The sequence below is a fragment of the Pteropus alecto genome, unplaced genomic scaffold (assembly GCF_000325575.1).
Source record: "Pteropus alecto unplaced genomic scaffold, ASM32557v1 scaffold86, whole genome shotgun sequence".
Classification (NCBI taxonomy): domain Eukaryota; kingdom Metazoa; phylum Chordata; class Mammalia; order Chiroptera; family Pteropodidae; genus Pteropus; species Pteropus alecto.
Genome location: NW_006442109.1, coordinates 21,594,425 through 21,609,871, shown reverse-complemented (window position 1 = coordinate 21,609,871; position 15,447 = coordinate 21,594,425). Strand labels below are relative to the sequence as shown.

Sequence of the window (15,447 nt, the reverse complement as noted above, 5' to 3'; positions counted from 1 at the left end):
ATTCGACCCAGTTCCAAAAGGTTGCCTTCTAAAATAACATTGATCCTTCTTTCCTCAGTTGATCTTGATCACTACTCTTCTTATTTTCCTTAAACAATTGTTTCCTTAAACAATTACTTGAAATTAAAAACAAATGAACCAACCCAAAAAATAACCCTTCTAAAAAATCTCAGTAAAATCCTTGGGTAAAATTATCTATCTATACATGTCTGGCTCACTGTTTCTGAAAAAAAAAATTAGAGAAAAAAATAATTTTCAAAAATCTGCAAAGTAACTAATAAATGGACCTCACAATGTAGACTCCTATTTCTTTAAAGAAAATAAAATGAAGAATAAGGTTTAATATTTAAGTCCTGTTCCTAAAGGTATGACTTTTAAATAAATTTAAAACAACCTAATTAATATTCTAATGTTAGTAACTTACCCATCAAGCTCAGCAGTTTCAATATAACAGAGGCCATGTGGCTCACTGCTTGATAGAAGAAGCAGATCAGCCTATTTTGAATAATCAAGATAAAGAATACTTGAGAAGGGAAGATTGGTTGAAAGTCTTCTATGTTGCATCATCTCCTCCACTACTAATGAGCCAGGTTAGCCTTAGGGAAAAAGCAAAAGAGGTGAAATCCTGTTCCACCTCTCTGTCATATGCCCTGAATCAAACCCTCCTTCTACTTACCTGTTCCTCTTTTCCATACCTTCACCATCAGAGTATAAGCACGGGCAGGGGGTATCATAAAAAATAAATTTACTTATTTTACAAGAAATATCCTAAAAAATTCTATTTCCTTGCTTTGACTATTACTAATAGAAAATATAAAATTTTCCCAAATAAATAAGATAAATAGAAATATGTATAATCACATACTTTAATTCCTTTGTATTATCAGTTAAGAGCAGGGGGCAGGCAAAGAAGATGGGAAAAGAGAAGTGAAGTAGGAAGAAGTTGAAAATGAGAAAAAAAATAAGAGAAACAAGAAAATTTTAAAAGAGAGAAGTTAAAAGAAAAACATAATAAAATTAAATTTAGAAAAAAAGATGGGGGGTGTAAGGAAGAGGAAAGAGAAAATAAAGCAGGGTTAAGCGAGAGGGCAAGATAGAATAGGAAATGTGGTAAAAGACAGTGGAAAACATTCGGAGACTGAGTAGCTGGTTTCTCACAGAGCTAAATCATCCTATGTAGCTATTCATTTGAGCTTTGGAAATGACCCAGCACAATTCAGTTTTAGAATTCTGGCAACTTTCTGTATCAGAAAGCTATTTATTTTATTTCAAATTTCAAATTTTATTTTAAAATAAGGATTTTTGCTTCCACATCTTGGCTATTGTAAATAATGCTGCAATGAACATAGGCGTGCATATATCTTTCAAATTAGTGTTTTCATTTTCTTCAGATAAATGTCCACAAGTAGAATTGCTAATCCATTGATAGATGAATGGATAAAGGATGTGGTACACACACACACACACACACACACACACACACACACACACACAAAGAGTAGAATATTATTCAGCAATAAAAAAAAAATGAAAGGCTCTGGTCAAGATGGCAAAGTAGGTAAACATTGTGCTTGCCTCCTCTCACAACCACATCAAAATTACAACTAAACTACAGAACAGGCATCATTGGGAGTCCCCTGAAGTCTAACTGAAGAAAAGACCTATAAATGGGGACACACAGAAGAGGCCACCTTGAGTCTGGTGGGAGGGGCAGAGATGCAGAATGGGCTAGTCCCACACCTGCATGTCGCAGTTCAGAATCAGGAGGGATATCTTAGCTGCAGAGGTTAACACAGTAGAAGCAAGTGGTCTCAACCCCTCACCAGCCTCCCCAGCTCAGGGTTCCATTGCCAAGAAGAGAAGTCCGTACAACTTCTGGCTGTGAAACCCAGCAGAGATTGTGGCTGAATGAGATGGAGAGCAGCTGGAGTTGCAGACATTTCTCTTGAGGGGCCCACATGAGAACTTAGTAATGGACTCACTTACTCTGAGCTCTAGCACTGGGACAGTAGTTTGAAAGGCACCAGGGACATATGGGGACAAACTGAATTTTCTGGCTTCAGGGCAAGAGCTAGAGGGGCCACTTTCACCCAGACAGAAGTACTGGCAGAAGCCATTGTTCCTTTGTTGAACCCTCCCCTCTCTCAGCGTGCAGAAGCAGGCAGCCTCCACATCTCAGTCTCCATCAACTTGCCTAACGCTGGTCACACAGCCCTAACGATTTCCTGAGACCCTGCCCCATCCAACTTGTGGATCCACCCAAGCCATTTCCACTGGCTTTTTTATGAAAGTGGCTCATCTTGCTCATACTAAAGACTCTCCTAAAATCTCTCAAAGGTTCACAAAACCCAAACAAGCAGCATCTGGCCTCAGTCTGCCGTGAACCTCTTGCTAGGCAGCCCCAAGCCCAGCACTAGCAGCAGCCTGCCTCTATTTGCAGCTTGCCTTTCGGGGCACCACCAAGCCCAATGCACGTGACGGCCATCTGCGGATTGCTTGGTGACTCTTGCCAGATGTCCCTGGGCAGTGCACAGCTGTGGCTGAACTCAGTCTGCAGAGGAGCCCCTCCCAGCAAGCCCCAAAGCTGGCACTCCTCGCGGCTGGCTTCGGACCTAGCCGGAGCACCACCCAAGGCTGCATCCGAAGATGACACACCCTAAGAGCAGACTGGACAGGCACTAGAGCCCTGCTAAAGCGAATCCTTCTCTGTAGGGTCAGTCCCTCACCAGCGAGTTCTCACAACAAATCAGCTCGATGCTCAACCCCTCCCACTGACATGTAAATAGCAACCAAGCTTTAACCACAACAAAAAGGCACACACAACCCATACAGGGACAAACCTAGAGCATCCATCTCAGGTGACCAGGAAGACTACACCACTGGGCCACACGGGACATCTACTACATAAGACCATTCTAATAAGAGTGGGAGACATAGGAGCCCTACCTAATACATAGTAACAAACACAGGAAGATAGCCAAAATGCAGAGACAAAGAAACATGTCATAAATGAAAGAACAGAACAAAGCTCCAGAAAAAAAAAAAGAAACTAAACAAAATGGAGACAAGCAATCTCCAGATCTCCAGAGTTCAAAACACTTCTTATAAAGATGCTCAATGAACTTAGGGGAAGAATGGAGGAACTCAGTGAGAACTTTAACAAAGAGATAGAAAACATAAAAACAAAAAGAGAAAACATAAAAACAAAAAGAGAAAACATAAAAAAGAACCAGCTAAAAGGGTTCATCAACACCAAACCAGTATTACAAAAAAGAAATTAGAGAAACTTCATGAAGGAGGAGGAGGAGGAGGAGGAAGAAGAAGAAGAAGAAGAAAAAGGAGAAAACAATTAAAAATATGAATAATAAAATGTCAATAACTACATATTTATCAGCAATTGCTTTGAATGTGAATGGATTGAATGCTCCAATCTAAACAGGGTGACTGAATGGATAAGAAAACAAGACCCTTACATATGCTGCCTACCAGAGACTCACTTCAGATCGAAAGACACACATAGACTGGGGTGAAGGGATGGAAAAAGATATTTCATGAAAATGGAAACAAACAAACAAAGAAACAAAGCTGAGTAGCAATACTCATACCGGAAAAAATAGACTTGAAAACAAAGGCTATAACAAGAGACAAAGGAGGACCCAGTAATTCTACTCTGGGAATTTGTCTGAACAAATCCAAAACACTACTTCTAAGCTACATGTGCATCCGTATATTCATTGCAGCATTATTTACAATAGCCAAGATATGGAGGCAACCTGGGTGTCCATCAAAGAACCAATGGATAAAGAAGAGGTGGCACATATATACAATCAAATATTACTCAGCCATAAAAAAGAATGAAATTTTGCCTTCTACAATAACATGAATGGACCTAGAGGGTATTGTGCTGAGTAGAGTAAGTCAAACAGAGAAAGACAAATACCATATGATTTCATTTATATGTGGAATCTAAAGGAAAAAAAAATAAACAAAACAGAAACAAACGCATAGATATGGAGAACATTTTGATGGTTGCCAGATGAGAGGGGGGTTGGGGGGGTAGTGAAAAAGGGGAAGGGATTAAGAAGTAAAAATTGGTAGTTACAAAATAGTCATGAAGATACAAAGTATAGCATAGGCAATACAGTCAATAATATTGTAATAACTATGTATGCTGTCAGATGGGTACTAGATTTATCAGGATGATCAGTTTGTAAGTTATATAAATATCTAATCACTATATAGTACACCTGAAACTAATATATATTGTATGTCAACTATACTTTAATAAAAATAAATAATAATAAGTAAGAGAAGGGGTTTTATGAAATTCTGAAGGATTTGAATGTCTAAAAAGAATTGACTAAAATTTTAGCAATTTATTTTGACATATTAGCCTAACAATTTTCTAGCTATACCTAATGTACAATTGACATTCCAAATCTGTGTAATTTTCTTAATTTTGTTTTTAAAAATATTAGAATTGTGCCATTCTAAAGTTTTAAAGGTTAAATTTAAAAACAATCCACTTCTTTCATTGTTTCAAGCTTTTAATTTTCCATCTCAAAATAAATGGGATGTGTGTGTTGTCTAAATTGTGAGGTTAAGAAGTTTTAAAAGAAAAGCAGCTCTAGGTATAAACAGGCATCTTTCTCTATATTTCATAACTATTTTCAATCACAGATGATAAGGATTAGAAAATTTTAGATTTTGTTTAAAATTATTCCGTTAAGCTCAGGGAAGAAGAGCCGCAGACCCAAGAGCATGAAGTTCTATTGCTATCATATTCATTGAAATTTAAATATGAGAAACAAGACCAAGGTGAATTTTCAAAAACATTTTTTTCCATTTAAAATCAGGATGGGTCATGTGGGCTCAAGAGTGGCATACACTCTTCACATGTTCTCTCTATAGTGGGTATGCTTTGGTTACACTGTGACAAATCAGAAAACAACTTCTGCCTCTACAGCTTCTGTGACTCTTTTCATCCATAGATGAGAAAGAGCCTTGATAAAGCAAACCAATTTATTTTTTAGGAAAGAGAAAGCATGACTTTTGGAACTCAAAGGTGGGCCAGGCAAACAGTCATTAACGCCCACCAGAACTATCTTCCTTAGACCCCCATTTGTACTTTCTTCCTCAATTATTGGTGCTTTCTCACATGCTTTGCCAGGAGAGGCTCCAGCTGTGGCTCCCAAGAATGAAGTAGTGTTTTCTAACACAAGGCCCCTTACCCCACCTTCCACAGCTGCCTCATGGAAATCTGAAACAAATACTTCAATCAGAGGAAAATTGAAAAGAATCTGCTAAACTTCTCTGAGTACTCAGAGCCAACAACATTGCCCTCATAGATTTATTAGGCACCATTAATGTTTGTTGAATTAAAGAATAAATGAAGCAAAACCTCAAGTGATAACACCTAAAAGCTGTACAATTCTTTAAGGGTTTACAAAACACTTTTGCATAATTGTGTCACTATTTTCTCAACAAACCTGTGAGGGGGATAATACTATTCCCATGGTATGGATTATAATCCTGAAAAGGTCATCTCTGGACCCACAAGCACTAGATGAACTAAATTAACCCATGTAAAGTTAATAACCTTTAAAAAGTCATAGAGAGAGCTTCATCACATCTAAGTGAGGAACCCAAGGCTCTAAGAGATTTAACACCTCATACATAGCCACACAGAGCTTAAAGGGCAGAGCTGGAACTAGAATTCAAAGCTCTGATCCCCAAATATACACTCTTTCCTCTGGTTGGCTGCAAAATCACTGAAATACAATTCTAAAACACAGAAAGCATTTTGCTATGTTTCATTTTGCTTTGTTGGTGTTTAAAAACCAAACTACAACAGTGAAAGAATATTAGGATAGTGGTCCCATAACCTGGAGGAAAGATAAATTTGTAGAATTCATTAGAACACCATATTTGGACTTCCTTTTATTTTGTTAAGCCATTCTAACATATAGAGTTCTTTACCTTCCTTATCACCTACAATATTATCTTTTTTAAAATTTTTTTGTAGTTCAAAAATAAAAATCCAAAGTAGCTCATGCAGTATGAATATACTTAGGGGAAAATATGCTGACATGGACAAAAATCAGAATAAAGTTCTAAAAATGAAAATGTATAAGATTACAGATAATATTTTTATTTAAAATTTAAATTTCATATCCAACAAACACATATTGAGTACTAATATGTACTAGATATATCATTATTTTCATTTTAAATTTATTTGAGAAGACTAAGAAAAAGATGGTGAAAAAAGAAGAAAAAGAATGGAAGAGAATAACAATGGATATTGTATCATATACTCACAAATAGGCCCTTTCTTTGATTTAAAAAAAATTCTTGCCCCTAAATTTCATCCCCACAAATTAATAATTTTTTATAAACAGAACATTGGCCATTTACTTTTTTTCATGTAGAAAACAGTGTTTTGTATCTCTACACTTTAGCAAGAAGTTTTTGATTCAATACAGCTCAGATAGATGTTTTTAAAAGTTTTCTTTTTCTGAAATTTTCCAACTTTCTACTGTCCCACATATTTTTTAAATGAAGATTTATTTACAGATATTAGAGTGAAACAAATAACTCTGACTTGAAGCTATGAAACTTAAAATAACAAAGAGGACAATTAGACCACAAAACGGCCTCTCAGGAAGGATACCCTAGAAAGGTACTGATAAAGACTTGATGAGATGCTCTCCTGGGTCAAGAGAGGTTCAAATCCAATCCTTGTCAGGACAGGAGTTTAGGTCAAATTAATCTTTCTGGTTCTTTACTATACAAAGCAAAACCTCATAAGTAGCATTTTGTTAATTCAAAACAATCAATAGAAATTTTCTGATTGTTTCTGATTCAGAGAAGGGTATACATTTTCCTCTAGCTGATCTTTTCTTCAAATACCCTGCAAATTAACAGTATTAATTCCATTATTAAGGAAAAGTATTCAAATTATATGAGAACAAACTTTTTAGAGTACTCTGTAGCATTGTAAAAGCTCTTATTTACATCAAACCTTGGTAAACCTTTTATATCTATTAATTTAAAAATATCCCAATGAAGATAGACAAGGTGATAATCACTCAGCTTTATCTGAGTTGCCATGTTATTGAAAGTAATTAATTAATATGTATTTTGAAACATTTATAATTGAGTTTTTTACAAATACATCCTGGCATTTCTCCTCAATTATTCTGAATTAGTATAGATTTACTAAATTTTCCACTGTAAATACTACAGTACATATGCTATTTTAATCTGAGATAAATTCTTTAAACAATACTAAATACTCACTGCAACGAATTGGTTATTTTCTAATTTAATGATGTCTCCCACTTTGACATTCATCCATTTTTCATTCTGTAGTCTAAGAACAAAAACAAAATTAATTTTTTTAGGAACAGAGAAGAATCAAGGGAATATATTCACAATGGACCATCCCATGACAAAAGAGGCAGATAAGACTTTTCTAGAACATTAAACTCAAAGGACCTTACAAAATCTTTTACCTGAGTGATGTGAGAACAAAGGCCCAGAGAAGCCAAGTAATTTGACCAAGGATACCCAGTGAGTTAGCAGTACCCCTGGGGCTAAACTCATGATGGCTAACTCTTAGCCATGTGCTCTTTCCACCACCTCATGGTATCACCTTTAGATAGTAGCTATTAACTCTCGCTTACATTTCCTTGACCAGAACATTAAAAAGGGGAAAGGGATGGAATAAATTCAGTCACTGACATTCTTTTTGAACTCTATTATTCATAAATGTAAAAACATCACTGCCATTGTCTCAGAAGTCTGTTTAACTGAAGGCAAGACGTGAAAGAGGAGACAGAGGCAAGGGAGAGTGGTTCAGGGCAATAGCTAAAATGCAAGTAAAAGGAAACGGATAAATTTTGGAAAGGGCAAGAACAATGGGCAATAAAAGAAGCCTTGGAAGATTTAATGAGAAAGACCACCTACAAATCATCCATGGCCCTGTGGTTAAGGACAAACTTGGTGGTGTTCTAATGGCTAGGATCAATAGCTCAGAATTGGGAACAACACAGCCAAGACGCTGCACTGCTCTCATGTATATATTGGAGCCCTGAGTCTATACTTCACAAAGGGGTTTATAATGAAAAGCTTATTGTATCTAGTTGGTTGGGCCCCAATGACAAGTTAGGCAGACAGGCCATCTGGAAACAGACCACCTGTGGCAGTATGCCGTGATGCTAATCATCCCTTCTGATATTCTCTAAACCAGCTTTGTTTTCCAAGTTGGAAACCTTCGTCACACTTCTTTCTCAGTGATTCCCTTTTAGGAGAGAAGGCTGGATGAGTAGGGCAGGTCCCCCAACAAGTTAAGGTGGACAGGTTAATTTCATTATGCAGTTTTTAAAAACAACCTAATTTACTTGTTTTATAGGCTGGAAAACAGTTTTAAATATTTATACAACTGTGAAATATGCCTCACACTATCAACCCTGCTGGGTCATTTGGCTTAAACACTCAAAAAATTTTTCTTTAATATGAATCCAAGTACATGTTGTTCTGGAAAGTTTTCAACTGCAGCATTTTCATCTCTAGCCAGAACTCAATCATTTTTCCCAAGCCATACTTTTCTGCACTTTCTCTAGTTCAATGACAACAGGAGAACCCAGGAAGCGTTCTAAATTTCACTTTATTTATATTTACAGGTATGGTTTATGTGCTGGTTTATTTCTCCTGATGATAACTCCTTCGGAGCCTTAGTGACATTTCTCAGGGGACAGTACCTCAGATAAAAGCTGATGTGACTAGAATGAGATGGAGACCGTGTCATTACTCACGGAAATTGCACTGCTACTGAATTGCCCTGAAGTCTCTACGGAAAGTGCATCTGTTTCAGGAAGAAGCCGAAATGATATTAAGCTTCATTTCCAAACTTTTCTTCCTACTACCTGTACACTATAAGCTCCAAATGAAAATCAACCAAAGTAAAAAGGAAATACAGATTTCAAAATGCACATTTGACAGTTAAGTTTGTACAGATAAGTGGCAATAGCCACTCTTTGGTAAGAAACCAAATTTTCTTATTTAAATTCTCCCTAACCTGTTTTTCTCCAGTTCAGTATCATGATATTTCCCCCTGTAAAACCAAAGCATTTGGAAAGATGTTTTTAAAGGTGTGACTGTATCCATGTGAATTACTTGAATTAACGGCTACACTTGAAAAAATACCACAACAAAATCTCTTTAAGAAAAACATTGGCAAAACCCCAGAGCATGCAAAGAATCCTGATATGGAACAATCTGATATTGTAAACATGAAGTCTTTTTGGAATCATACAGAAGAGTGATAAAGCAGAGCAAAATACCTTTCTTCATGCCAAATCCTCATGCCCATTCCTCTCCTACCCGCCTGCATCTCTACCTGTATTTTAACCTCTACTTTTTAACTTGTCAAATATTTCCCAAAGCAGAAAGCCACAAAATAAGTCATTTGACCATGCTTTGCTAAGATCTATTAATCCACTCATGTCATTCAAGAGGCCAAGAAAGCAGAAGATTCCTATAATCATATATAAGCACAAGCTCCCTTACTTTATCTCACTCTAGTCCTCTTTCTTTTTCTCTCTTGCCACCTGCCTGCTTTCTTCCCAAAACATATACCTAGCAGTCTCTCCAAGCTCCTCTTCCCAAAAGGCCCTTTTGTTATTCTAGACACCTTCCAATATCTGCCCTGTCCTTGATCACCTATCCCTCTCCACCTACTACAGTGGAAAGTTCTCCCTAAAAAGAAACACTCCAAACATTTTGCCTCCAAAGTCTTATGACTAACAATATTTGAGGTCTTAAAAACCTTCTGGTATGTGCATGTACAAATTCCACGGGACCCAGTATCACCTCTGTGGGCTATGGGCTGTGGAAAACCTTCACAAGGCAACAATGAGGCTGACACAAAATTTTTCTGAGCATGAAGCAAAATATTGTTATGAAGGTACACAACCATGGGAGAGAAACTTCCTCAAAAGAAATATTATTCAAAGCTAATTAGCAATCTGGCAGGAAACAGCAAGCGGTACTCCCTAGATGTCGACTCTGACCCTAGCCCTATTTAACTACTTCATCAGTAACCTATATAACAGACACATCTGTTAGAATTTAGGGCAGCATCCTATTAGGAAGAAAGCATAACCATAACAAAGTAAAATTACAATTTAAAAAAAAAGTCATCTTATGTCTTGAAGAAGTAACCAGAAATTGAATGAAGAATAAAAGGAAGCAGTACAAAATAGATTATTTAAAAGAGGAGAAAGGAATGCTCTACAGATGTAATTAGAGTTTTAAAGCAAAAGGGCCTGGAGATATTGGTAAATCAAAGAGGGTGTGCAATACCTTGGTTAAAATCCTTATTTGAATTGAATATATATCTGTAGAACAATCAATGTATATAACACAATCAGAAGAGGGTTTTTTTTAACTGTTATTTCTATTCTGTCTTACCAGGTAATGATAGCTGCAGTTAACTAGAAGTTCAGAAATATATCTCAGTGAGCAGTAAGGGTCATAGCTAAGAAGTAGCCAAACTTACCGAACAAATATTAACTGATCAGAACCTGCAAATGCATTTAAATCACTGTATTTTAAATTCCATCTTTTTCTCATTCTACCCACTACCACCGCCACTGACAACACATAAAAGACATACCAGCAGGACTGGAGGGGCAGACAGGAAGATTTGTTTTAAAGCTCATCTTCAAAATATCTCTAGACTTCTTCTAAGATTTTAGTTTGTATAGTGATTGCATTTTGTCATCATCCTAAAACAAGGAAAACAGGCACTGCCTGGCTCTCCATGTGTGGTGCAGCTGTTCTTAGAGCTCATGTTCGAAGCAAGCTTGCATCATAGCTCTGCAAGGGGAACACAGGACGGCCTCGTGGGCTGTGGCAATGACATGTAGGTCCACGGACTTGGCACAAACTTTGCTTTTACCTTTCTCAAGGAAAGCCCTTCTGCTCTAGTAGAGGAATTGCGATATATGAATACTCTGTAAGCAAGTTAATTTGTTTAATTTTACTGAATCAAGAAATCAAAGACTTGAAAATATGTTTATTTTATTTCAGCGTTTGAAATGAACACAATTTAATTAATGCTTCTTTGGACCGGGGTTTTCAAAAATAGATGGGGTAAAGTCAATTGCTAAATACTATGCCAAAACTCAAGAAAAGGATTCATACAATTTAAATTCCAAAGACACCATAAAACATATGGAGTTTAATTGCCATAAAATAGTGACTAGAATGACTAAGAGAAAATAATTCCTTAAAATACACCCATTAACTACAGGCATACCTCAGAGATGTTGCAAGTTCAGTTCCAGACCACCTCAATAAAGTGAGTAGCACAATAAAATGAGTCGTAACCTTTTTGCTGGTGGCAGGTCTTGCCCTCAATTTGTAAAAAAAAAATGCAATATCTGTGAAGCGCAATAAAATGAGGTATGCCTGCATAATATCTACTCTCAGAACATCAGAGAATCTGAGTTCTAAGGTGGTGAAAGACAGCAACTGCATCTAATAATTGTTGATAATTGGTTTGAAACTGTTTCTTCATGGTGAGATCTTAAAAGTTGCTAGGCTTTGCTGAGAACCCTCTTGAGAAAATGCAAGTCTGGGAGTGAGATAGCACCTACCAAGCTCCATGGCACTGAACGATTGGCTGCAGAGGATAGAAATCAAGCATTTACCTTAAGCAAAATACCAAGCCCATTGCTAGACCTTTAAGGGACGGAAGGAGGAGCTCTTCAATGGGCCCCTCAAGGCTCCTGTCATCCTTTCTAAACTCTAATGTTTCTGATTGCCCATTAGCAACATAGATTCCTGAAAAGAGGATTTCTTCAAAAGCCACAGAAGACATGTTGGGGTTCCAGAAGGAGAAGATAATAAAGAAGATCAATATTATGGACCTCACTTAATAAACCAATCAATTCACACACAACGATCATGCTTTCTTCTTTAATCTCAAGTCCCTGTCAGACCTATAACATACAAGAGTATTTTGCTCATACAGACATTGTTTTATTCACCATTGTAACCTCAAGACCTAAAATAATGCCAAGTTCATAGTAGGCACTCAATAAATATCCGTTGAATAAAAGGTAAGTAATTAATGAGTATAAAATAATTATTTCCAAAAACATTTGTTGAATGATACCATTTCTCTGAATATCTAATAAAAATTATAGCAACCAACATTTTTTAGTGCTTCCTGTATTCTAGGGTTGTGCTGATCCCTTCATGCATAGGATTGCCAAATAAAATAAGTGATATTCAATTAAATTTGAATTTTAGATAAACAACAAATAATTTTTAGTATATGTCTCATGCTGTATTGGGGTATACTTATACTAAAAAAAATTATCACTGTTGATGTGAATTTCAATTTAACTGGGCATCCTATATTTTAATTTGCTACATCTGACAACACTATTCATGCATTTTATCTCATTTAATCCTACAACGACCCTATAAAATAGCCATAAGCTGTTACTCCCATTTTATAGAATAGAAAACTGAAGTTCTGAGAAATTGAGATATTTGGCCTATTGTGCAACATCTATCACTTTTATTTCAGCTTTGATGTAAATATTCTATTTTAAAAAAACTGATCACATAAGTGCTCAAAGATGGATTACAAAATGTTTATTGCAGTATTATATGTAATAGCCATTTATTAGAAACCAACAATGCCCACAAATAAAGATTAGATCGACATACCATGGCAAACCTATTTAATCGCTCATATAACAAATGGACTATAATGCAGCCACTAAAAAAAAATAAGATAGGTCTATATGTGCTGATATAAAATATTATAAAATATTCTCTAAGCTACATTATTAGTTTAAAACAGACACATGCAGAACACTGCATGTGCATGGTAAAATCTAACAGTATTTTGAAGCAAAGATATATATACATGTATCTCTGTTCCTACACTGATAGAAAATATCTTGAAAGACACATGAGAAACTGTTCAGTGATTGCCACAAGAGAAGGAAAATAAAGAAAAGTGGGATGGAAAGGAGACTTCGTTTTATTGCATACTGTTTTGTACAGTTTGAATTATATTCAAAACATGAATTGTTGGCCTTATATGTAGATATTTTAAAGGCCAATTGAGGAGGAAAAATAGAAGAAAAGAAAACTCTTCCCAGGGCACATTAAGTTGCAGAGCTGGGGCTAGAACCTGAGTTCACAAAGCCCATGTTTTTAATATATTTATATTTATTCTTCTCTTGTAGTTATTTTCTATGATACTTACATATTGCCTATCTAGAAAAAGAATGGACCCTAAGGACTTGAAAGGATTTGATCACAGCAATCATGCACACTCCCACTGTTTAAAAACTGGGATCCAAAGACAGCTTGCAATCATGGTCCCATGACACAAATGTTCAGTGGACAGCAGCAGTTTCTGGTTCTTTTCAATCCCACCGCTGTCAGAGCCACACTAGAGTTAGACACAGCTTGGCCTTAATCCTCTAACAACAGACTGGTGAACAGAATCTCATTACATTGAGAATAGCATAATACTCATATCTTTGGAATCTATTTATCTTGAAGAATGCAGATGTTTTCCTCTTTTTCCTCCCTTCTTATTAACACAATGCTTATGCTGAGGCAGAAACACAGGGGAGGTCTGTGGTCAGCTGCTAAAGATGCTCTCGCACCAATTTTGCCAGGGGGAAAGGGTGGGAAGAAGGGGAGATGGTAGAAGATGTAGTCCTACAGCATGAATAGCTTAGTTTAACAATTTGCTGAGAAAAAGTAATCGATCTTAGAGAGATCTTGCTCAACATATAAGTCCCTATAGATCCTGTTGTGCATTATTAGAATGCAAAACACATACATAATGTAGCCTTCCCATTTTTAAAACAGAATGATCAATTTACTTACTAAATTTTACCTGAACTAAATAAGCCTACTGAGAGTTCCACAGAAAATACATTCTCTTTCTTCATTTTCCTAAACTGAAACCCTTCTCCTGAATCGGTCTCTTAAGATCTTTTGTCTTCTGTAAATTCTTAGTAGGATTCCATTAATAAATGGCTAATAGAGGATGAGGCCAAAGGAAATCAGAAGAAAAATATTTCAAAGGAAGTCTATTACACCTGCTCTCATATGAATGCTGAAGGAAACATCTTAGATGTGACTGTGGAGAAACAGAGTTATTAAAGTCTCGGTTGGATTCCTAAGCAGGAGGAGATCTGTATGCAGGAAGTTTACTGGCAACTTCTCTTAAAATTAGCACTTGTAGGGGAGTGAAGGCAGCACATTTGGGCTGTTAATGCAGTCACAACAAAGGCTCAACCAACCTCATGGGGAGCAACCGCATGGAGCCGAACCAGGACTTCAGGGTTGGATCAAGGAGGCCAGACCGGATACCTTGGCATTGTTCATCTATTGGATGAAGTCTGAACCCAGCAAGGAGGGGTGACCTTGAGCAAAACAACTCTCCTCAGCCAAGGGCAATTCTCAGAGAGGGCTGACATTGGAGGGTTGTATGTAGGCAGCACTCTTGGTAGCCGGGGAAGTACATCTGCAGTATGGAAGCGGGTGTGGGCAGCACAGCTGAGCATCCTCTACAAACTAAGAGCCCACTTCCCGATTTTGCTGTCGACATATTCATGTCATTAAAATATTCTTTTTTAAATCTAAGCTTTTTCACCTTTCTCTAGTTCCAATTTCAATTCTATAAAGTCAATATGAGCAACTGCCATGAGTCTTTGTGCTCCTCCCCTCCACCTTAACACTTTTGGAGGAAAATCTGCAAAACTTTGTGTCATCCAATTTACTCTTTTTTCTAGATTAGTAAATGAAGTTAGAAGATAATTTTTAGTACCTTTCCATTAAAAAAATATTCTATAGATAACTACTGACTATTGAAATGTTCTAAGAATAATGTCTGCAGGAAAAAAAGTAACTGTTTTTGAGATATTCCTTATATAAAGAACATATTTTGATGAAAAAAATCTACAAGCAATCACGTTAGCCAGAGTAGATCGACCATTCCCTTTATCTAAGTTGCCTCACTTTATTTTGAGAAATCAGAAAATATGCTCTTACCCAGCTCAGTAGTGAATAATAATTTCTGTTTTTGAAAAATACCCTAAGAGAATACAGCTCCCAATGAAACAGGATAAAACCTGAATATCTTGGTTCCAGGACATAGGCTTATATTGTGTTTTCCCATTGCCTCTAGTGGGAATATGTCTGGACTACATAATAATAATAAATGTATTATTAATAAATTTTTCTATATAGGGCCAGGTTATGAGAGAACTAAATGTCTGTTAAGCCAGAAAAAAAATATTAGTCGCTTAACGTGCCAAGTAATGATACATGTCATACAAACATAGACAAAGCAAATGTGTCTCTCAGTTGTGTGATCTAGTTTACTCTGGTTAGAGA

General features: G+C 36.5%; 1 protein-coding gene across 1 annotated transcript in view; it reads right to left on the bottom strand.

Moving 5' to 3' along the window:
• ATP8B4 (ATPase phospholipid transporting 8B4 (putative)) overlaps positions 1 to 15,447 on the bottom strand; it is a 145,363-nt gene that overhangs the window by 105,095 nt on the left and 24,821 nt on the right. The window contains 2 exon segments of the mRNA XM_025038751.1: positions 425 to 495; positions 7,303 to 7,375. Coding sequence (XP_024894519.1) covers positions 425 to 495; positions 7,303 to 7,375 — 144 coding nt within the window.